The 25,983-nt window shown below is 37.8% G+C and overlaps 2 protein-coding genes across 2 annotated transcripts; both read left to right on the plus strand.

The window, feature by feature from the left end:
* Positions 1 to 4,161: 4,161 nt before the first annotated feature.
* On the plus strand, positions 4,162 to 7,565 carry LOC132295268 (G-type lectin S-receptor-like serine/threonine-protein kinase RLK1). Its single transcript, XM_059793465.1, has 2 exons — positions 4,162 to 6,543; positions 6,685 to 7,565. The coding sequence occupies exons 1-2, from the start codon at positions 6,343 to 6,345 to the stop codon at positions 7,543 to 7,545; spliced, it is 1,062 nt and encodes a 353-aa protein (XP_059649448.1). The 5' UTR covers positions 4,162 to 6,342; the 3' UTR covers positions 7,546 to 7,565.
* On the plus strand, positions 7,565 to 8,780 carry LOC132295269 (G-type lectin S-receptor-like serine/threonine-protein kinase RLK1; the record flags this gene model as incomplete). Its single annotated transcript, XM_059793466.1, has 1 exon — positions 7,565 to 8,780. A coding segment is annotated over one exon (1,056 nt), but the record flags the coding sequence as incomplete, so codon positions are not given.
* Between the last annotated feature and the right edge of the window lie 17,203 nt (positions 8,781 to 25,983).

A 25,983-nucleotide genomic window follows, 5' to 3' on the forward strand; every position in this document is an offset into this window, starting at 1 on the left:
TGAAAGCTTTCATTTTGATAAAAGTGGATAACAAACCCTTTTTATTGAATAGCCGGGATTCTAGCCTCATCAAGCACTGAATTTCTCGCACCGAAAGGTGGAGGGCCAAACTCTAGGTTAATAATTGAATGCTTAAAAAATAAAAATAATAATATAAAATAAAATTGTTGCAAAAGTAATAAAAAAAGTGAGGACTTCTCCCAAAAGGTGAGAAGTGGGAAATTATTAGATGGAGGTTGTTTTGATTTGTAGCCTAGTTGATTTGAGCTTGTAAGTCCTTAGGGGTGTTTAAACACCTAGTGCCCTAAAGCCATCTGGTTTGGGAGTCATTGACCTAACGCTCAACCTCATGGATCGCTAGAAAGCTTAATAGATCAACACATTGCACTATGCTTCCATCTTTGATCCTTAGGGATAGAGAAAAAAAAAAATCGAGTGAAAAGAATAAGCGCACCTAGATCAATAAAACTTTAATAAAAGATCCACTCTTTGTCTTGATGATCGGTACTAGATTTGTGTGCTAGTTTAAGGGTAAGGATGTGATCATTTCTTTAGTTGGCTTAGATAACAACATATTTGATGCCGGTCCACTTAAAAAGGATTCTAGAGTTGTTTTGATTTACATGATCATTTTCTTAATGTATGGAGGACTATACTTGCTTGCTTAATGTTGAGATTTTGGGAGATTGCTTGGAAATGATTCAAAAATTGCATACTTGAGGTACTTTTCTCCCAATGCTTGTTTGCAATATTGGTGTCTCTTTTGTGAGAACGAGCTTAATGTTTGTGGGTATCATTTCTGGAAACCCTCACGAGACTTCACTCGTCCACTAGGGGTAACCTAGGGGTTTAAAAAGCTTGTTGCATGCGCTAAATGCAATCGTGTTCCCTACAAAAGTGGCGTTATCATTTTATTGTTTTCTAGTTCATAGTTGTATAGTCGTTCATTTCATTTTCTTTACTTCGTAGTTCATTATTAGGGACTAGCAATATTTAAGTTTAGGGGTATGATGAGCGTTGAAAAGTGCAAATTTAAACCCTTAAGTTTAGGTATTCTAGGACCTTTATCTATCTTATTTTCCCGTCTTAAATTAATTTCATGTTATTGCCCTTTCTAGGTGCTTATTCCAAAAATAAGTTAATTCAGCCAAATAAGAGCATTAAAGAAGCTGTCTCAAGCTAAATGGAAGAAAGGAGCAAAGTGGAAGCAGCAAGTTCGATCGATCTCAACAATTCTTCGATCGATCTGGAGGTAATTGATCTAGACATTTCAAGATGGATCCAAGCCTTTGTCCTTATCTAAAAGATTCCACCATCTTCGATCGATCCAACTTTTCTCAGATCGATTGAAATTGTTTGATCTTATCCTCATCTATCACCCCACCTACCACTTTTGTCTTTTTCCCAAAATATCTCAAAAAATCCGAAAATATCTCAGAGATTTGTCTTTATTTAAAAAGGCGCCGCCAAAGATAATCGATCTCTATAGCATTCGATGGATCTCACCACAGTTCGATCGATCGAACCTCCTCAAGTCCGAAATAAAACAAATTCTAGCTCATTAAAAGTTGGCTCGTGGTGCAATCATTGCAAGGGCCCAAGTGCACAAGTCTAGACCATTGGGTGTGACACTTAAGTTACCTATATAAGGAGTTTGAGCCATTTTTACATCATATCTCAATATCTCTTAACATTCATCACATATCTTGGAGAGGAGGCTAGAAACTAGAAAGAGCTTTACACATTTTGGAAGTTCTTCCATTCATCTAGGGTTTCCATCAAGAAAAAGGTCATTCCTACCATGGAGATAGCCCTTGAGGGTTGGATGACTACTTCAGTAAGTGGCTAGACATCTACTTGGGACTAGAGTAGCCCCTAAGTTTGCTTCCTAGACCTAGTGCTTTGTATATTTTTGGGGATTTACTTATAATAAATGTTTTGATCTTGGATATATATATATATATATATATATATATATATATCTTGTGGTTTCTACTTGATGTGTATTGATTAATGTTTTCAATTGATTATCTATTTCTAATCATATGTCTATGTATGTTAGAATGGATGACTTATGTGCTTTTCTCTAGATTTAATGGAATTTATGTATGTCTATATGTATGGATGAAGTTAATCTAATGATGATCAAAACATAGTGCTTAATTGAATACTCTTGTAATTTATTTGATGGTTCACACTTGTTTCTTGATAGATTGTGCCACACCTTTAGCTTACTTAGTTTAATTTCCATGTCTTTCGTGTAGATATAGTGTAGTTGCTTTAAATTCATAGATAGGTAGACAATCTATTCTTGTTCCTTGGTGTTCCATACTTATGAATGCAAAGGGTGTATGTTTCTAGATAGTTGTGTGTGCAAAAATTGTGGTTTCATTGAATGGATTTTGGTCTCATTTGATAGGTTGTGCTTTCCATTTGAATTAGCTAGACAATCTATACTTTTTTGCCATCCATGCCTAGTTTCAATTAATGTCACACACACACACACACAAGTTACAATTCAATTTCCCCATTGATATACAATTGCTAGTGTCTAGTGAAATCAAGTTTAGTAGTGAGCTCTAATACCCCAAGTCCTCTTCTCTATATTTTTTTCCCTATCTTCTAAAATTATTGTATTTTGTTTGCTTTAATTTTAATTCTATTGTAATTTAACCAACCAAACAAATCATCTTTTGATCATTCGACCTACTAACCCTATATATTGTTTCCATTGCAAACACACCCACAATCCCTTGGGACGATCCCTACTCACCTTAGCTATATTTTTAGTTTAAAGTAGTAGTGACATTTATAAATTTAAAACTTGGCCGCATTTTATATTTTGCAAATTTGGTTGCATCGCGACAGGCTACACCAGCTCTCTCTACAAACATCAATCCCACCAAAACCCAATCCCTCCCATATATATATATATATATATATATATATATATATATATATATATATATATATATGCGCACACAAAGAGAGGGAGATGCATAGGTCTGGGATATATATACCGGGATATATATGTTGAACATGGCCAATCATTCATATTCTCAATCAATGGAAAGAGACATGACTGATGAAGTAGTCTTGATGACAACAGATGATCCCCTTGTGGTGAATGTGAAGCCACAGGCAGAACACCTGGGCAGAATGATTAATTAAATGAATTTTTTTTAGTATGGTACCAAGTACTCTTTTTTTTTTTTTTTTCTTTTTTCCCCTAAATTACTCGCTTTGCCCTTATAGGCTTAGCCTTTGTGTCTTTAGAACAACAGATGACCATGCTCTCGATTTGGGTTTGCCAAAACAAGTAATTGGGTCTCAATCTGAAATTAAATTCGGCCGTGAGTGTGAAGATGGAAGGGGGGTGTGTCGCCGGCGAGGTTAGGCTGTCGACAAGGAATGTGTGCGTCGGCCGACACGAGTAGTGTGGTACTGTTTGGGTTTCACTTTCTCTAATTGGGGCTTTAAATACTCTGTTTCATTCAAACCTGCTTCTAAATTTGTTGATCCATCTCTATATTCATGTGACCCATTGCTGAATCACTTGTTTCTTCTCTTCTGAATATTCTTCGATTCTCCGGACAAATTGTGATGGATGAATTACATTCCAAATATAAATGTGTGTGTGTGTATATATATATAGATAGAGGGAACCATAGAGAGATTTAGGTCGGTAATATATTATTTATTTATTTATTTTACTAGAAAGACACGAAGAAGATGAACAGTACATTTATATGTATATGTATGCGTCTATGCATATAGAACATAAAGGCATGTTTGGGTATAAAAGTAAGTTAAAGAAAGGTTGGGGTGTAAAAAGGATAATAGAGTCTTTTCATGCTTTTAAAGGGCATTATAATCATTAAATTAGATATTGTGGATTTAACGGTGAGATTCCACCGAAGCATCGCCTGAAGGAATCATCTGTAACAAAAATGCATAGTTCAGAGGGTTTCTAGCAATTTTTGTATTTAAGGGAGATTTGTTGCAAATTTGCCAATAATTTAGAGGGGTTTTTTTGCATTTAACCCTAAAAATAATAATAAAATAACATAAAATGGGAAAAGACAAAGAAACCCTTTGTCAATACCACGTCATTTCTAGGGCATATTGACACTTAATCGATCTCTAGGGTTTGGGATTCGAGGGAGAGGGAGTTGGCTTGGGAGAGGATGAAATCGAAGGCGTCGTGATATTTGGGTGGGTGGTGTTGATTCGGAGGTAGTGTTGGAATCTTGATATGATCGCGCATGAATCTTCCAATGCTATCAGTCAACAAAAGTAGAGAGAAAGTAAAATGAATAAGACGATAGCAACTGTAGTGGTTGTTTCTGAAACTCATCTGAGTCATCTCCATTTCGTTTGATTCTCTCAATCAGTATCACCTCCCTTCAAGTTGAGACAGCTTGGGGAATTCACCCCCCATACCATCTTATATCCAACATTTTAAAATTTTGGTGCAGTTGCAGTCCACAGAAGAGTCGCCGTAACACCAGAACAGAGGTGCAGAAGTTGGGATTGGAGATGGAATGGGATTTCTTGATTTAGGGGAGAAATTGTTGGACAGTTGGGTTGGAGCTGATTGACGAGTTCTTGATGACTTATTTATATATCTCATAATTTCTCGGGGTGTTATATATATATATATATATATATATATATATATATATATATATATATATAAGTATTTTATGATGAGTAATGGTAAGCTTTTTTTTGTTTAATTTTTTTTTTTTCTTTTCTGAAATTGGTGTGCAATTGAACAGAGGCAAGTAAGGGCTATTGCTCCTTCAATCACACTCTCTGGAAACCATTGTGGAACGTGGAAATCTCTTATAATTTTGGGGGAATCATCCCTACCCAGAAACCCATTCCGACAACATGAAACCCAATAGCGGTGGTGACTACTTTTATTGGTGAGCTCAGTCATACCCCCCGTAACTATACATCTTTAATTCAAATTTTATGTTTAAATTGCATTTGAATATTTGTATAGAGAAACAGTAAAGAGACAGAGATAGTAGATAGAGAGATGATATATATGTGTGTGTGTTTAAGGGCATTTTTGGTATAAAGAAGGACAATTTTGGTATTTAAGTTCCTAAAATAGTCGTGTGGATGGCACATGCTTAATTAACGCCATTTTTTGCAGGAAGTCTGACCAGAGGTCTTTATTTGCAACATTTTGACATCTAATATGAATTTATATACGCAAAATAAACTATAAGACTGTAATGTGCACAAAATGAAAATCATTGGGGTGTTTTATGTTCTTTACCCATTAACAAATAACTAACACACACTTTGTAAAGTAAGGTTCATTAGGATGGTATCAATTTCAATGTTTCATCTGTTTCCTCTGAAGTTTAACACACTGTGAACAGCATTGCCATTTTTGTCATCCGTGTGGGTCTCCTCAACCAAATAAAGGTAAATCATTCAATGAAGAAGAATTTAAGACTTTTCTTTTTCTACGTGCACCTATTCATGTCATGGAGAAAGACTTGACCCAAATCTACCTTGATGTGGGAATCATTGGAAGCTACAACATGCATTCACTGGTGGCGGTCAGTCTCAGTCCTTTTAAGTTGACGATTAACGAATGCATTCATTGTCATTTCTTCTTTTTTTGTTGCAAACTTGTTTAGTTGTTGCCTTTTCTATGGTCGATCAAAATATCTTTCTTGTACTAGTCTAATGTCTATTAACGTTTGCTTTCATTGTCTAAGTTATATAATTTTTCTTTTTACGTTTCATGTACAATTCTGCTCTCCTATTTTACCCGTCTGCCATTCTAAGTTAATTTTTCTACACTCTCACGTTTTGTGTGGACTTCTGCTCTCCTACTTCACCCGCTTGTCATCCTAAGTTAATTTTTCTATGCTCTCACATTTCGTGTGGGCTTTTGCTCACCCACTTTACCTGCCTTCTTACCCTTGCTCTAATTCCAAGCATGTGACTTAGATTTTGGCGCATGTATTCCCACTCTGATTTTATATGACTTAGCAATAAACCATGCTTCAGGACCAATTAGTCTATTATCAATGGTCCCTTTAGACTAGATTAGAATGATCATCCTAAAGAATTGTAGTCCTTTGGAGCGGTAAGATTATTCAAAAGAGGACCTACCCACCATCATCTATTATTTAACATCTTTATTCCATGTCTTTGATGGTAATTCACAAACCAATAAGTTGAGGCAATGGCTTGTGCTCTTCCTCATCTCCTCTTCTTTCTATTTCTGCTAACATTTTCTGGTGTTGCTCAAACCAACGGTGCTAATGTATCTATTGGCGCCTCTCTTTCTGCTGCTGCTGAGGCGGATTCATGGCTTTCTCAATCCGGAGATTTTGCATTCGGTTCAAGGAAGTGGGCACCAATCTTTTCTTGCTTTCCATATGGTATGACAAGATACCAGAAAAAACCATAGTGTGGTATGCAGATGAAGGCAACACTATCCCTAGAGGTTCCAAAGTTCAGCTTACTGCTGACAGAGGGCTAGTGTTTACTAACCCACAAGGCGACCAGGTATGGAAATCTGATCCTCTTGTGGGCTCAGTTGCATATGGCTACATGAACAATATTGGTAACTTTGTGCTTAAAGATAGGAATTTGCAAGAGTTATGGGAAAGCTTCCGGGTTCCTGCTGACACCATGTTGCTTACTCAGGAATTGGAGAAGGGATATGTGCTTACCTCTCGAAAAACGGAGCCTAGTTTCTCCGAAGGAAGGTTCCAACTCAGCATGCTTGACAACGGAAATCTTGTGCTCAGAACCATAAACCTGCCTACAGACCATCCTAATGAACCTTACTTTACAAGCGGGACTCGGGATGATAATGATGCATTGAATGCAGGTTCCCGATTCGTCTTCAATCAATCCGGATACATATACGTGCTGAGAGCGAACGGCAGAAGTCCATGCTCTCACAAGGAGGAATTGTTTCAGCCACGGATAACTTTCTCAGAGCAACTCTCAATTTCGACGGTGTGTTCACAAAATACTATCATCCCAAGATATCCAATGGCAACGAAAGCTGGTCTGTGCTGTGGTCTGAACTGGAAAATATTTGCACAGCAAGTGTTGTGTCTGCAGGAAGTGGCACTTGCGGATATAACAGCCTTTGCCAGCTCAACACGGATGGAAGGCCGTCTTGTTCGTGCCCACGAGGGTATTCCTTACTTGATCCAAGTGATCAATTTAGTGGCCGCAAACCGGATTTCGCGCAGGGCTGCGAGGATGACCATGAACAACTATATGATCTTGTTGAGCTATCCAACATTGACTGGCCATTTTCTGACTACGTGCTGTTGGAGCCTTTCGATAAAGAGGAGTGCAGGAATTCTTGCTTGCGAGACTGCTTGTGCTCTGTTTCCATTTACAGAGATAATAGCTGTTGGAAGAAGAGGATACCACTCTCAAATGGGAGAGTTGTTAGAACTGAAAGGAGCACGGCATTTGTCAAAGTCAGGAAAGATACTAATTCTTCCCCACCGGGTCCTTGTCTTCCGGATGAGAAGAAGCCGGTAAAGAAGTACGACAAGACTAAAGTCGTTGTGGGATCGGTGCTATTAGGCAGCTCTGTGTTCTTCAACTTTGTATTAATTGCTGCAATTCTTCTGGGCTTTTGCTTCATAACAAGGGAAAGGACACCAGAATTCCCCAAGTCGAAAGCGTCGTGGACACTAATTTGCGTTGTTTCACATACCAAGAGCTTGAACAAGCTACGAATGGCTTCAATGAAGAAGTAGCAAAAAGAGCTTTTAGCGTTGTTTACAAAGGGGAAATGAATAGGGGTTCTGGAAATTTCGTTGCAGTTAAGAAGTTAGAAAGATTGGTTCAAGGTGAGAAGGAATTTGAAGCTGAAGTGAATGTGATTGGGCAGACACATCACAAGAATTTGGTCCAATTGATTGGATTTTGCAATGAGGGACCAAATCGATTACTGGTGTACGAGTATATAAGCAATGGTACGTTAGCGAGCTTCCTTTTCGGAGATACAAGACCGAGTTGGAACCAGAGAATCAGAATTGCCTATGAGATTGGAAGAGGACTCTTGTACTTGCACGAAGAGTGTAGCACCCAGATTATCCATTGCGATATAAACCCTCAGAACATACTTATTGATGATTATTACAGTGCTCGAATTTCTGACTTCGGATTGGCAAAGCTTTTGATGATTGGTCAGAGCCAAACCCACACTGACATTAGAGGAACTAGAGGGTACGTTGCACCGGAATGGTTTAAGAGCATGCCAATCATAGTGAAAGTCGATGTTTATAGCTTCGGTGTGTTGTTGCTAGAGATCATTTGCTGCCGGAGGAGCATAGATATAGATACCAGTGAAGTAGAGAAAGCAATCCTTACTGATTGGGCTTATGACTGCTATCAAGAAGGAACGATAGACGCGCTGGTTGAAGGAGACGTGGAGGCCATGAACGATAGGGCGAAGCTAGAGAGGTTTGTAATGGTTGCCATTTGGTGTATTCAAGAAGACCCGTCTTTAAGACCCACAATGAGGAAGGTAACTCAGATGCTTGAAGGAGTTGTTGAAGTTAATGTTCCCCCATGTCCCTCCCCATTTAGTACTACGATAATGATTTAGAGCAGATTCAGGTCTTTGCTTTGTTTGTCTTATCATTCTTTCTTGTGCTGTCGATGTAAGATTCTGTTTGTTATTCTAGTTTTGGGTATAAATCTAAGTATGTCCCTGCAAATTTTCTGTTACCAATATTTTCAGGAATAATAATGTTTGTTAATTGATATTTAACTGTTTCCAACAAAAGTCCAAAACCATCAGAGGTACAGTTAGCGGGCATTATTTAGTGGCTTGGTTGGTAGAGTGCCCAGCTCCCTGAGCAGGTGTGTCTGTGTTCGACTCCCTCCTATCCCTAGTTTGTCTACAGCTTGCAACACAATGATCTGTTTATGTATAATTGTCTCTAATAATGCACAAAAATAGCAATATGGAAACTTAAGATCTTAATATATGTCTCACCAATTTGCCCCCCACACACTTGCCAGTATGTTCCACAAGACATTCCAACTATCATAGTAAATTTATCTTCATTTTTCCTAGTTTCTTGAAATGACTTCATAATTTGTTTAATTTGTGCTACAAATACTTAGTGGCCATTTAAAGCTATTAAAAATCTAAAATTGAAATTACTTTTGTCATGTTTGGCAGCACAAAGTTTAAACCAAATTTGTTTCAATCATAAATTCAAGACATCGATTCGGTGTTCCCAATTTTTAAACATGTTAATAAAATGATAGTTCTTGTTAAAGAACTAATATGAAATCCAATATTGAAAAATTAAAAGTTTCAAATCAATTCCTTATAAGTTATAAATTTTGTACTTCAAATTCTCAAGTTCTTATGAACCTATATATGGTTGTGTATTTAAACATTTACCATGAAAAACCTTCCTATAATCACAAGAGTAGATAAATTTAATTGTCACGAAAAGGGATAATAATAATAATTTTGGTCCTCTCGGTGCTCACGATTTTGTTTTTTACACAATTGGGAGCTCTTGAAATCTAAGCATCTTATTGGTTTGACCCTCGTAGACTTGTGCACGTTCTCCCATTTTTAACTTGGAATTGGCTCTGATATCATTTGTCACAACTTGTTGCTTTGCACACTCTCTCGATGCTCACAGTTTTTCTCAAAAATGCATTTACACAGTTGGGAGATGTCCACACATAAATCATGAAATATTGTAAAGCAAAAAAAAAAAAAAAAAAAAAAAAAAAAAAAAAAAAAAACCATGCTTTACAGGTTAATGTTGGCGTTCACTTCCTTTGGCAAATAAAGTTCATACCTACTGGTTAAGGGCCTGATTGATTCGGACAATGTGTGGCAACGGTTTGGTAATATTTGGTGTGTTTTAAATAGTACCAAACCGTTTGTAAAAATGAAAAATTCTTAATAGGGTTAATTACAATGACACCCCTTGAAGTTTGCTATAATGACAACCATATATAAATTGGCTCACTTTTGAACGATCACACCCCCTTAGGTTTGCTCCCTTCACAAAGACACCCCCTTGACATGGTAAAATGACCTCAATAACCTTTGACTTATGATGGGACACTAAAATTACCAATTTACCCATTTTTCATACCAACCACATACCCACAAAGCCGTCGCCGCCATCACCACCGCCTCATCTTTCCTCTTTTCAACCTTTTTCTTTTATACACATACACACACACAATTGCAATCCAATCCATTCCTACACTACCCAAACCATCCCCAAATTAATCACAATTTTTTTTTTCCAAACCAATTTTTAAGGAAACCATCGCCCCGTTTGGCAACAAATGGGTCACCATTGCCCGCATCCTCTTGGGTCAAACTAACAAGGCCATATATATCCACTGGAACTCCATTGACGAAGGAGATGATGCAGAATCAGATATGGGCTTAATATCGTCATCAACGAGGATGCCAATCTCTGTTCAGCAAAAGCGATATGGCGGAATACCAAAGCGGAGGCGACAGTGGCACCGCTATCGCAGAAGGCGGATGATTTGTTTGGCCCGTTCAGCAAGGAGTTTTTGGCAGGAATACAATCGCCGCCGGTGATGGCCTGAGCAAGGCGTTGGATTACACGCTTCGAGCTTCGAATTGCACTGCCGCCACAGAAGGCAGATGATCTGTTTGGGCCGTTCAGCAAGGGGTTCTTGGCAGGAATACAATTGCTGCCGGTGATGGCTTGAGCAAGGCGTTGGATTACACGCTTCGAGCTTCGAATTTGTTTGACTGGTGTGTTGTCGGCGGTGAGCATCTGTGTTATCTCCGGATCACAATTTGTATCGATGATAGAATATAAATTCTTCTTCATTCCAGAAGTTAGAGAGAGCGTGTGGAATGAACAGACACGCTATTTGTTTAGGGTTAGGTGAGATCTTGATAGAAGGGCAAATGCGTCTTTTAAAAATTATGATATTTTGTTATTAAAATCAATTAAATATTGATGGGCAATTTTGTCTTTTCCAATCATTTAAGAGCCTGTTTGGATAAAAATTCAGATAAGAGGGTGTCATTGTTAAAAAAATGCCAAACTTATATATGACTGTTATTATAGCAAACCTGAGAGGGTGTTATTATAATTAACCCTTCTTAATAAATGGAGTTTTGGAGGAATTGTGCCAAATACATGAAGTCAACATTTCTCTTTCCAGAATGATGGATTTTTCCCAAAGTCGGACGCAGACATGGAATTATACTGTATATAATCTTTTGCTTCCCAAACTACCCATATTATTGTTAGAAAATTACCAAACTACCAATTCACCAACTTTACTAACTTTAGGGTCCGTTTGGTATGCGTTTTGTTTTTGGTATTTTGTTTTAGGCTAAAACAGAAACAATGTTTCTGTTATAGGGTGTTTTGGAACAACTTCGAAAGTACGTTTGGGAACTATACTTTGTTGTAGATATGTTAAAAACAAAAACATGTAAAACATGTTTGGACACACAAATATATATATATATATATATATATATATAAATTTTTGCAAGGTAATGCTCGAGCGAGGTTTGGGATAGCAGACCCCTCTCTCTCTCTCTCAAAAATCACTCTGCAACTCTTTCTTTTTCTCTGGGTTTGGGATAGCAGACCCCTGTAGCCAAACACCGCACAAGCACTCTTCTTCTTCTTCAACGAAAGCTGCAACTACCGGCCAAAAACAAAAGACGGCAGCTACTGAAACACCTGCGCCGATGTATGAAGCAAGAAGACGACCGGTGATGAAGCTAGGGACACAACACAGGGCGACGACAGCAAGGAAACTCCGGCGATAGCAAAGAATGAGGTTGCCGGCACAAAGAAACAGATAAAAAATTTCACGATCTGACAGACAACTCGTCGATGATGAAGACGCCAACACACAAAGAAATCTTCGGCTACTGTACTGTCCCTCCGGTTACGATCCTCCAAATTGGGTTGCAAAAAAAAAAAATACAACCCCCGAATCAAAATATCGACCCAATTGCAGAGAGAGATAGAGTGGGCAAGTTCAGGTCTGAGAACGAGAATAGAGATGGAGGCATTATTTATAAGTAATAATAGGTTTTGATTCTTGTAGACAGATAGATAAACTGAAATAAATGGGTTTTGATCTTTTGATTCTTGTAGATTTGGGCAAGTTCAAAGTAGAGAACGAGAATAGAGATGGAGGAGGTTGGAAATCGCCCTTGAATCGCAGAAAGAGTATCGGGAGAGGAGAGAGAAAATTTGTGCGAAAATGACCTAAAATGTTTATATAGCTAAAACAAATTGGGCCGGCTATTTCATCCGCTACAGTGCTTTTTATTGGGCTACAGTCGTAGAACAACAAAAAACACCATTTTGGTGTTTCACTTTTGGGCCACTATTTGAAATAATGTTTTATACTGTTTAAAACAAAACAAATGTTACCAAACATGTTTTTGGTATGAAAACGAAGCCCTGCAACAAAAACACCAAAGTAAAACACCACAAACGGCCTTACTGATTCACCCGCACATTCTCTCTCTTCGTTCTCTTTCAAGGGATTCCTGGCGACGCCTCTCTCCATCTTGCCTTTGACATAGCCAAAGAATAGAGAAATCGGCTGCCAACGATCACTAGCACTGCCCATTGCTAGATATTACCGGCGAGTCACTCCGATGAACACTTGTCAGGTTCAATACCCACTCTCTCTAACTAGATCTGAAGCATCTCTCTCTTTTATGAAATTTTTTTTTTTTTTCCCGGATCTTTTCTTAGTTTCACTTCTTAATCTTTCTTAATAATATTTATCCTAAATACAGCCTCTCGAATTCGACTTTTAAAGTTTGAATGACCAGTAAGTTAACTCAACATCCATTTTATTTTACGAAATAATAATAAATAAAAAAAACTCAACATACCACTTCAGTTTGTTGTTTCTCGGGAGATAATGGGTAGCATAAGGGTTGGCTTAGGAAAATAGAATTTCCCAACATACCAGTCATATATAGAATTTCCCAGAGCATCTCAGATTGAGAAATATTAGATTCAGAAATAATTACCGCAGGGGTCATTAGCGCTTTTTTTTTATTTTTTTATTTTCTTACTTATTTTCTTCATTTTTATAATAGAAATGTATGATGATGATGATGATGATTAATTTTGCCTTTATTTTTTTCTTACTTATTTTCTTCATCTCAGAAGTTAGTCTGTTTTGTGGTTTTTATAAGTTTTATTGCCTAGTCCTAAACATACAGACCCCTCACTTAACAGTTTATTTGAAAACACTTGCAAAAATGGATGAGACATATGTTGCATGCATTTGTCATTTGGATGGAGAATTTAAAAAAAAAAAACTAATGGGGAAATCACAAACATTGGCGATTGGAAGGACAGTTTAATGGTAACAAGAACGACTACGTATGAATCATTTTTAGAGGATATCCGAAGTCAATCCTCTTCAGACAATAGTAGCAAAGTCATATATTTCACCCCAGAATATAATAAGACCGAATTTGTGAGGATGGTGGGGGAACTTGGATTTAGAGCAATGCTGGTTATCAATGACCTTAATATCAAATATATATGTTGCTGCAGATGCAATGGATGTTGATGCACCATGTATAGTTCCAAGCGGCAACAGCCTGAGGTAAGACACACACATACGTAAAGTACTATATTTTATGCATTCATTGCATGTGGAATCAATTTCTTACTATATTTGTTGGTGTACATGTAGAGATTTTGTTGAAGAAGTTGGCAATGTGTCAAAGTCTTCACTTCCACCACGTAATTCACACCAGAGTTCATTTCTGCACATTGATGAAATTAATTGTGAGGGTCAGCTCTTTAAAAGCCCAAATGATTTCAAAGATGAGCTCACGTTGTTTGCACTCCGTAACCATATTCAATTCAAGTACAGGACAATAGTAGAAAATATTAGAGAGTGGTTTGTGAAGCTAAGGGTTGTCCATAGAAATTGACTGCTGGTTGTGAAGGCAATAGTGATATGGTGAGAAACATTCGGTTTAATAATATTCATACCCACACTGCTCAAGATATTTCAGATTATAAACCCATTTTCCACTCGAAAGAAATGGGTCGAGTTATTGTGAATAAGGTCAGGGACAACCGTTCATACAAACCCAATGTTATTTACTCGGATTTAGAGAGTGAATTTTCTGTTAACATGACTTACAAACAAGCTTGGAGAGCGAAGGAGCGTGCAAATCAGATCATTGAACGGTGTCCGAAGGATAGTAATATTTTAGTCCCGTGGTTGTGCCAACGAATATCAGAAGCAATTCCTGGGACATTTACATCTTGGGAGTGCACAGGTATTATGAGATTCAAGCGAGTGTTTGTGGCTTATGGATGCTCTATAAGAGGGTTCAACAACTATTGCAGGCCCATTTTATCAATTGATGATTGTCACTTGAGTGGAAATTATAAAGGCACAATGCTTGGTGCAACATGTTATGATGCAAACCATGGCTTGTGGCCTTTGGCTTATGGTATCGTTTCCAATGAGAATGATGATGATTGGCATTGGTTCTTGAACTTGCTTAAACTTATTTTAGATGGTTGCAGTGTGACAATCTTAACGGATAGGCATCCGAGCCTGAAAAAATGCGTGAGGGATATTTTTGGCTCTCAATACCACTCATGGTGTGTTCGGTATCATCTGACAGAAAATTTCTCACAATATATTAATGGAAAATCAAGTTTAAAATTGAGGGGCAATGTAAAGAAAGTGCGCTAAAGATGCTTAATAATATTGCATATGCTCGGACTGAAGAGTACTGCTACGAGAATGCATTGGCAGACATGGTAGCATTTCGGGTGGACCTAAGTGATTGGGTTTTGAAGAATTCACCCAACAGTGGTCAAATTCTAAATTTCCTTTCAAGCATTGGGATAAAATACGCAGCAACCATGCAGAGTCCTATAATGCATGGGTGGTAAAAGATAGGAGTTTGTCAATCACAAGGTTCATGGATCAACACATGCAAACAGTCACAAAATTTTTATACAAAAAAAGTGTGAAAGTTCAGACGTGTACAATCTGAGTTGGGAAGCGTATTGAAAAAAAAAAATCCTAGATGCTCAAGAACTTGCACTTGTACAGTATATGATCGACAAAGAAGACCATTCAAGGTGGTTTTAAGCCCTGAACAATATTGTAGTTGTGTAGCTTGGAGCATGACTGAGATTCCTTGTTCACATGCTTGTTATGCCATTCAAAAGTATTCTTTAAATATTTATGATATGGTTTAATCATGGTTTAGGGTGTTGGAAACGGCATTAGAAAACGCAAACTTTGGAAGGATTTTTAAAAGATTCCGCTAAGAATTTTTTGCAAATCTATTGACGAGCGCGTTCCTCTATGCGAGGAGATGAACGTGGTATATTTATTTTCTCAAATCCGTTTATGGGTGAATGAAAAATTGGCTCCAAAGTAAGTGATTTATAAAGCCTAAATGGGTGTGAATAAAGTGGGAAATGCTTGTCCCACATCGAAAAAGTAGCAAAGCAACCTTGAGTATATATATGTCTAGTATGGGTTTTGGGTTTGGGCCCAAGGGCACCCAAGTTGGGATGGGCCTGTTTGGTTGAATTAGCACCAATAAGCCTATAAATACCCATCATTGGGTTCATTTCTGTTAACATAATTAGAATATAGCCGTTGGTGATGATCTCTAGCCTATATATATCTATCATTGTACAGAATATCTACATTTCATATATCTCTATCAGAGCCATGAATTATTATTATCTTTTTTTATCTTTATATATATATTTTTAATCTGAACAACACCACCTAACCTCACCGTCGGCGCTGCTCTCTGCAACTGCAAACTACAAAATCTACAAAACCCATATATTTCAGAAGTTCTTCCTCTCTGCCACTCTCTCTGCAACAATTTATACAAAATCGATTACTTACATCAACACCCATATCTTTCAGTTTTTCATCGCCGGCTATTCCAGTTCGGGTTCGCGATCTCAGCCGCTGTTCCAGTTCAGGTTCGCGATCTCAGCCGCTGCTCCAATTCGGTCCGCCGCTGTTCCAATTCGGGTTCACGATCTCAGCCGGATTCTTTCGCCGTCACCGAATGGATCTCAGCCGGTATCACTGACTTCAGCCGTGTTCCGCAGCGTTCAGCCGTGTTCTGCCGCTGCCCCTCTGCCGTCACTGGCTTCAGCCGTGTTCCTCTGTATATATTTCTCTACCGTGTTCCTCTGCCGTCGCTGTGTTCTCTCTCTCTCTCTATATATTTATATATAATATATATTATATATTATATCTTTATCTTCTACCTTACCCAGAATATATAATATTATATATATCCATAATATATATATATATATATATATATATATATAAAATATCTTCACCTAAAATATATTATATATATTTTATCTCCCCCAGAAAAACAAAATCCTAAATCTCTCTCCATAAATATTATATATATTTATAATATATTATGTTTATGGGGGCAATTGAGCTAGTAGACCTAAATCAAACTTATTTTAGGGGCTGCAGTCAGAGCTCTTGGGGGCAGTAATCAAAACTATTCACCAGGTACACAGTCTCATATATTTTCAAGTTATGGACTGGTCTGAAATTTCTCATCCTATTGGCACTACCTTGGAGGGTTGCTCAAATTACATTCTTTGGTCTCAAGCTATGTCTAGTTTTCTTAAAGGTAAGAAGCTATGGCGTATTATTACCGGTGATCTCTTTGAGCCAGTGCAAGTCGAAACAGAAACAAAAGAAAAATATGGTGATCGTCTTGAAGAATGGGATAGCAAAAATCATCAAATTATTACTTGGTTTCGCAACACCTGTATTTCATCCATTAGTATTGAATTTGGCCGGTTTAATTCTGCAAAATCCATCTGGGATTTCTTAAAGCACCGTTACACCACTACTGATCTCGCCCATCAATATCAACTTCTGACCAATCTTCACAGCAAAACTCAATAGCCTGGTCAATCTATCAGTACCTTTGTCTCTGAAATACATGCTATTTGGGATCAACTATCTCTTTCTGAACCTACTTGGTCGTGTGCTACTGATGCTACAAAGTTTACTACCTATCGAGATCGTCAACGTGTCATCATGTTTCTTATGGCTCTTCAACCCTCATTTGAACCCGTTTGAGCCTCTCTCCTTCATCGGCATCCTCTGCCTACCTTAGAAGATGCTATAACTAAGCTTCTTTCAGAAGAAACTCGTCTAAATACATCTCAACCTCAGGTTACCGATGCAGCTCTTGCTACTCATTATCCCAGAAAGAAACCAGCTTCATCCTTCTCCTCTCCCAAGGAGTATACCTACTGTCACAACACAAATCACGCTTTATTAACCTGTCCCACCAGAATCTGCAAGTTTTGTCACAAGAAAGGCCCAGGTCACTACCAGAGTGATTGTCCCAAGAATTGGCAATCTCGCACCAATTCTTCCAGAGGTACTTCATCTAGCCACAGACACCCATCTTCATCCTTCACTGCTGTCACTGCTGAGGGGTCCTGTCCTCCAGCTCCTACAGTCACAACGATGTCTACCAATGATATCGAGGCTCTTCTTAAGCAGATTCTCTCTAATAATGGTACTCCTCCTTCCACTGCTATGTCAGTTACCTCAGGTAATTCTTGGGTTTTTGATTCTGGCTGCTGTAATCATATGACCTCTGATTCTACAATGTTTTCTAAACATAATCCTGCTATCAATACACCTACAATTCATACAGCTGATGGATCTCACTTACATGTCAATCACATTGGTCAAATTTCCACCCCCAATGTCTCACTCTCAAATACCTTCCATATACCAAAACTTACAATCAATCTTATCTCTGTTGGTCAAATATGTGAACTTGGACTTAATGTCATTTTTTCTAATTTCGGTTGTCATGTACAGGATCCACAGACAGGGCAGACCTTTGGGATAGGCCGTAAAGTGGGACGTCTTTTTGAGCTCATCCATCTGCGCATTCCTTCTCATCGGCTCTCTACAGTTTCCACCGTTGCTTCAGCAACCTCTACTCCCTCACTTAGCCTTTGGCATTCCCGATTAAGTCATGTGTCTGTTGGGCGTTTACGCTCCTTAGTGTCAACTGGTCAATTAGGTTCAGTTAAAATTGATAATGTAACTTGTTTACCATGTCAACTTGCAAAACAACCTGCTTTACCTTTTAATAAAAGCACATCTATTACTTCTGCTCCTTTTGACCTAATTCACTCTGATATATGGGGACCTTCTCCTCACACTACAATGGGAGGATCCAAATACTTTGTTATTTTCATTGATGATTACTCACGATTTACTTGGTTATATCTCATGAAAAATCGCTCTGAATTACCCCAACTTTACTATGATTTTGCAAACATGGTCAAAACCCAGTTTTCCCGATCCATCAAGATCTTCCGCACTGATAATGCTATGGAATACAATGAAACAAAATTTCTAAAATTTCTTCGCCAACATGGCACGATCTCTCACTCTTCTTGTCCTGGCACATCCCAACAAAATGGGCGGGTTGAACGTAAACATCGACATATCTTAGACACTGTTCGTTCTCTTCTCATATCCAGTTCCTGTCCTGAGCGTTTTTGGGGGGAAGCAGCTCTCACTGCTGTATACACCATTAACCGTGTTCCAATGCATATTATTGGCAATCAATCTCCCTATGAACGCTTATATAGGATCCTTCCGGCTTATAACCTACTTAAAGTTTTTGGATGCGCCTGTTTTGTCTTACTTCAATCTCATGAACGCACCAAATTAGAGCCTCGGGCTCGTTTATGTTGTTTTTTGGGTTATGGAATTAAACACAAAGGATACAGATGTTGGGATCCCATTTCCAAACGTCTTCGTATCTCTCGTCATGTCATCTTTTGGGAACACAAAATGTTCTCTTCTCTTTCCAAATTCCATCTATCTTCATCTTCTACTCCTTCCTTTTTTACCGATTCTTCAGTTGAACTTTTCCCAATCGACGCAAATATCATATCCTCATCTGAGATCCCAACCACTACTCTTGATACAACGTCTCCATCTGAGCTCCCACAAATGGCTTTACTTGATGAATATGCTTCATCTGATGTTCATGCTACTGAATCTCTATCTGAGCTCCCACAAATGGCCTTACCTAACGAATCTGTTTCATCTGATGGTCCTGTTACTGAATCTTCTTCATCAAATATCATCACTACTGCTAAACCTCCTCATCGGGTAAGAAAACCTCCTAGTCATTTACGTGATTTCCAGTGTTTTTCTACTATCATGTCTCATCATGAGCCTCAATCCTACCGCGAGGCTAGTTCTAACCCCCTTTGGCAGCAAGCTATGGCAGAAGAATTACAGGCTCTCGCACAAGCTCAGACCTGGGACATGGTTGCTCCTCCCTATGACAAAACTGTTGTTGGCTGTAAATGGGTTTACAAAATCAAAACTCATTCTGATGGTTCTATGGAACGATACAAAGCTCGTCTTTTTACAAAGGGTTTCACCCAAGAATATGGCATTGACTATGAGGAAACATTTGCCCCTGTTGCTCTACTTACTTCTGTCCGTAGCCTGGCTGTGGCAACAGCCCGCAAATGGACATTGTTTCAAATGGATGTGAAAAATGCATTTCTCAATGGTGATCTCACTGAAGAAGTATATATGAAACCCCCTCCAGGATATAACCATTCTCCACACCAAGTTTGTAAACTCCGTCGAGCACTATATGGTCTTAAACAAGCTCTAAGGGCTTGGTTTGCAAAATTCAGTGCTACAATTGGAGATTTTGGATTTACTTCAAGCTCATATGATTCCAGTCTTTTCATCCGCAAGACTGACTTTGGTATTACTCTTCTTTTACTTTATGTTGATGACATGATAATTACTGGAAATGATCTTGCAGGTATCTCTGCACTCAAAATTTTTCTTAGTCATCATTTTGATATGAAGGATCTTGGGCACCTCAGTTATTTCCTAGGCTTAGAGATTCTCTCTGATTCGGATGGCTATTATCTCTCCCAAGCCAAGTATTCCTCTGACATTCTTGCTCGTGCTGGACTCACGGATTGCAAAACAGCTCCCACTCCACTTGAGACCAATGTCAAGCTCACTCCTCTAGATGGTACACTCCTCAGTAATGCTACATTGTATCGATAGTTGGTTGGCAGTTTAGTATACCTTACTGTTACTCGACCTGACATCGCTTATGCCGTGCATCTTGTTAGCCAATTCTTATCTGCACCTCGATCTACTCATTATACTGCTGTATTACACATCCTTCGATACATTAAAGGGACTATGTTTCAAGGCCTTCATTTTTCTTCTCATTCTTCACTTGAGTTACGTGCCTACTCTGATGCTGATTGGGCAGGTGATCCGACTGACCGATGTTCCACTACTAGCTACTGCTTCTTCTTTGGGAACTCTCTCATTTCTTGGCGCAGTAAAAAACAATCTATTGTCTCCAGATCCAGTACAGAGGCCGAATACCGTGCCCTTGCTGATTCCACACAAGAACTTATTTAGCTTCGATGGCTTTTAACAGATATGGGTATTTCTCACTCCACTGGCACTGTTCTCTATTGTGATAATCGAAGTGCTATTTACATTGCTCATAATGACGTCTTCCATGAATGCACCAAACATATTGAAATCGATTGTCATATTGTACGTCAACATGTTGCACGGGGCACTGTACGCCTTCATTCTATAACTTCCGCTGATCAAACCGCTGACATTTTTACCAAAGCTCATCCGCCAGGCAGATTTCGGGAATTAGTTTCCAAACTCAAGTTGGTTTCTGCTTTACCATCTTGAGTTTGAGGGGGGATGTTAACATAATTAGAATATAGCCATTGTTTATATTACTACCATAATTGCATTATTATAGCCTTAGTCTAGATAATTACTATAATTGTTGTATAGCCGTTGGTGATCTCTAGCCTATATATATCTCTCCTTGTACATGTATTACAAACACTTCAATATACAGAATATCTACATTTCATATATCTCTGGCTCTCTCTTTATCTCTCTATTTCTGATAATTAACAATTTCAATTCACACCAATTCAGAAATCTTCTTCTCTTCTTCTAATTCATCTTTGTTCGGTTCAGCCACTGGTTTGGGTTCAACCTAAACTGGTTTGGATTGGGTTCGAACCTTGGTTTCCAAGTTTGGGTTCAATCTTGGTCTCCGAGTTAGGGTTCAATCCTGGTCTCCGAGTCTGAGTTCAACTGAGAGTACTACACCGAGCCTGTTCGCCTATTCCATTGGTTTGAAGTGCTACTACCAAAGGAAGAAAAGTCGTTGTATCCTGGGAGATAGACGCCGAAGAGTCCGTTAGCACCGTAGCGGGGCGTATCTGTCTTAAGGTTATAGAATTAAATTCTAGCCTCGACTTTAACAGGTTCTTTTATTTTATAGTTTTATTTTCTTGATATTAAACTATATAAATATATATAGATTATTATAATAAATATTATATTTACAAATAATATTTAAATAAATTATACTATAGTATATGATACATTTTTGATTCACATAGGGTTGAAACACAAAAGAAAACATGTGAACATCGGATGTCTCCGATCCCCATGCATGATATGCCGGTGCTAGGTGGTGATGATGAAGATACTTCTGATCTTAGGCCTCCCGTGATAATACGTCCCTATGGACGACCCCAAGTTAAATGAATTGAATCACAATTTCAAAATGCAAGGTTGATGCATTGTTCGCAATGCGGTCAAACTAGTCATAATTGTCGAAATTGCAAAGAAGCTGTACCGGGATAGGATGTTTTAAATGCATTTTGTTTAACCTTCCGATTATTTTGTTATCAAAACCAATTAATGTTTTGGGCCTATGTACTGAGTATAAGTCATTGCAGTTTGCTAATAATTTCAGAATTTCATTACAGTTTGCTGATTTCAGAATTTTATTACAGTTTGCTTATTCCCCAATTTCATTAGAGTTTGTTAATTCAGAATTTCATTAGTGTCTTGATTCCACAAATTTCATTACAGTTTGTTTGTTCTTTTTTTTGAAAGGTGAATTTAAATTTATAGATAAAAATATAACAAATGTACAAGACCAAAGTTGTAGTTTGTTGATTCAGCAAAGCTTGTGAACGAAAATCCAAAGCAAAATCAATTCAAACCTAAAATAATAAAATCAATGGCGAGATACGAAGATTGTTTTCCCCTGAAAGTGAAGTGAAGAACGAGAATGTGCCAGTGAATTCCTAAAGTTAGTAAGGTTGGTGAATTGGCAGTTGGGTAATTTTTTTAAGAAAATATGGATAGTTTAAGAATAATATGGATAGTTTAGGAAGCAAAAGATTATATACAGTATAATTGCATGTCTATGTCCGACTTTGGAAAAAATCCATCATTCTGGAAAGAGAAATGTTGACTCCATGTATTTGGCACAATCCCTCCAAAACTCCATTTATTAGGAATTATTCCTTGTAGCAAAAGCGATGAACAATAAAAAAAAATTATAAAAAAAAAATCTTAAATTACCTTTTTTATCAAACATATTTTTATATTTTTTCTTTAGAAAGTCTTGCAACAAATATAATGCTATCAAACATGCTTCCGAATAGTATTGAACGTATTCCAAAATAGAAACGCTACTTCTATTTCAGGTCAAAACAAAGGCACGAAACAAAAACAATGTAAATGGCTCGGTTATGGGACTAAGATTTCAATAAGAAGAAGTAATAACTATTCTCTAATGATGGTTCATAATTGTAGTTTTTACATTGTTGCACTTCTATACCAGTCAATTATGTGAACATCTGATTTTGTGTTTATACAAGCCTTGGTCAACCTTGACCTCTAAAATGACCAAATTACCCTTTACATACATAACACTCCAAAACATGATATAAATGATACAATTTAGCATATAACTATATAAATGCACTCTAAATAAATAAATATGAAATGCAATGATTCCGAAAATAATCCTGTGTGCAAAAAATCCAGGTGTAGGTCTCACCTGGGACCTCCTGGCCCGAAAATCCATAAAATACCGAAATGGCTAACAATATATTTCTAAGAGTCTCGAACTCGAAGAAATTCCCCAACCAACTCTCGGGACTCATATGGCACACCTCACGGTATCTGCCACGCAAAACGAAACGACAAAATATTTAAATCTGAAAATTCAAAAATTCTTGAAAAATGGAAAATGAAAAATATTACACTACCTAGGCCCCCAAATGACACTAAGGAGTTGCCTTAGGTCAGGGATAGTTAGTCAATCCTTCTCTCGTGGCAATGGGGAGTTGCCTCGGTCCAGGTTATATTAACAGTTTGACGGTAATTGCGTTGGCAAGGATTTTATTTGAAAAATGAGGAACGACATTGGCATTGCATTTAGACCTGTCAATGGATTGGATTCTAATCCGAATCCGATCGATTAGTCGGATATGGATTGAATAAAAAATTCGATAACCCGTTTATGATCCGAATCCAATAATCCGTTTACTTAACAAATCGGATATGGATTTTACCAATTCAATCCGATAATAATCCGATCCGAATTAAAATTATATATATATATATATATATATATATATATATATATATATATATATATATATATATATAAGAGTCCAGCACTCCAGCCCCAAACCCATCTCCAAGCCCATATATATATATGAGTCCAGCCCAAATCCATCTTCGAGCCCACTTCTTGTTCCCAAGCCCATTAAGCCTCCTTTAATCTATCTAAACCCTAACTCACAAGTTCACAACAACATTATCTCGCCTGTTCTCTCACTCACACTACCGTTGCCGCAAAACAACCTTTTTTCCAAACGTTTCCACAGTCCCACGTAGCAAAGCTGCAACACAAATCAGAAAAAGGAAGCCATCGATCAGTGATCGCTGCAAAGTATTACTCCTTTCAGGTTAGTGTTCTTCCTTTCTCTCTCATCCAATCTCACTTTTAATCGGAATTTTTGCTTTGATTCCTTCAAGCTCTTGGTCGAGCTTCTTTCTTTTGTGACATTTTCCCTCAATTTGTGTTAGTTGGGAATGGAGGCCCTTAATATTCAAGTTGTGCACTCAGATCTCACTGCCCCTAAACTAGGCCTTCAACACCGGCATCCCCAAGAACTAGAGCAAGCAGGAGTCAACCCCAGTAGCGAAAGAGTATATGATGGTTAAACTAAGGAAAAGATCAATTACCATTGAAAGTGGAGTTTTATCTGCGCCAACTACTGGTCCTTTGCTACCTACTGAATACTGATATATATTTTACCTAATTTGTGGTGTTCTTTTTTTTTTTTCTATTTCATAAAATCTGTTAGTTATTTTTTTTTGGTTTTCCTTCTATTATTCTTGTCTCTCTCAATTTGATTTTTATTACATTTTTTGGTGTAAATATTTTAATAATTTTATTTGTAGAAACTTTCTCAATTTTTTTTTTTCAAGTTTCCTACCTAATTTGTTTGTTGATTTGTGCAAAGTGTGTAGTTACATTATTGGATCGGACTATCGGATCGGACATCCGATAATCAAACAAATCGGATACGGATTGACTTAGTAAAAATTTGTCGGATTGTCGGACCAGATTGGATCACTCATTATGTTTATCGGATTCGGATCAGATTGACCATGATCCAGTCCAAATCCAATCCGTTGACAGGTCTAATTGCATTACATTTTATGGATTATGTCAGATTTTTATAATGATGAGTATTTTCCCCAAATAATCATGACCCTCTTTCCTTTATTCTATGCTTTATATGAGATTCACGGGGCCATTAAGAGGTTTGTTTTAGGCACCTCCTACTGAGTTGTTGCGCTCACCCCTTCATTACCATATTTCAGGAAACGAGAAAGAACCTATGGATGACCCACAACCTCCTTTTGTGTAGGAATTGGGAACCCTCTTTTGACGACTAACTACTTAAATACTTTTAAATACCATGTAATTATTCGACGTTTTTGCATATGTAATGATAAGTGTAACTATTTTGTCTCCAACTTGTATTTAATGGTTACTTACATTCACTTTGCGGTTAAAAATGGTTCTGAGACCATTCTTTTGCATTTGTGGTCTCATTAGAATTTTCAAATCCATGTAAGGCCTTATAGCCATGTTTTGATGTAACCGGACTCCTTATGACTTCAATTAATGTATCAAGCTCATTTATGTTTTAAAAGAATGTATGGATGTTAATTGTAGTTGTAACCTACCAAATGCATGTTTTTAGGACAGGTTTAAACCACATTTAAGGTCACAAATGGACCAATACAGGTATCGGGTCTTAAACCACCACAAAGTAGGCCTTAAAGGCCAAGGAAGGGCAAACCGGTCGATGTGTGGAAGCTAAGACGTTGACTGGTATCTAGGCACTGGCATTTTCTGGGTGCAGGGCTAAACTGGTCTTCGTGAAGTTGCACACGTCGACCGGTTTAGCAGAACTAGTCGATGTGTACCTTGCACACGTCGACCAATTCCTGTTGTTTCCTTGTTTTCATTTCTTCTCTTCTCTTGTCCAATCCCGAGCTATTTGATGATGTTATAGAGCACTATAAACCTTAAAATGATGTATTAATTATATTTGAACATTAGAAATGACCGTATTACCCTTAGATGACTTAGGTTCGGTTAAGGACCCGAATAATGATCCAGACCCCCGAGTTTGGGTCGTTACAGAGAAAGTCTCGTTACAGGCGAGATGCACTTTTCTACCATTTACCTAGAAGTTGTTAGGTTTCCCTTACATCATTTATACCATTTTGTACTTAAACAACTTAGTCTTGCCCCCTTGCAAGTTAATCTGAATTTTTTTAGGATATAATCTATGCTCCTCATCTTGAACCAGAGATGGGGTTTAGACGTTAACTTGATCGATTTGCTCTTCTACTATAAAGTATCCAAGATCCATTATATAGGCAAACAATACCACTTCTTTCCCATCCCCAATCATATGATCTGCGCGGATAACC

Source organism: Cornus florida, unplaced genomic scaffold (assembly GCF_030987335.1).
Source record: "Cornus florida cultivar Cherokee Brave unplaced genomic scaffold, ASM3098733v1 CherokeeBrave_3.0.0_Hap2_Chr02, whole genome shotgun sequence".
In the NCBI taxonomy this organism is placed as follows: domain Eukaryota; kingdom Viridiplantae; phylum Streptophyta; class Magnoliopsida; order Cornales; family Cornaceae; genus Cornus; species Cornus florida.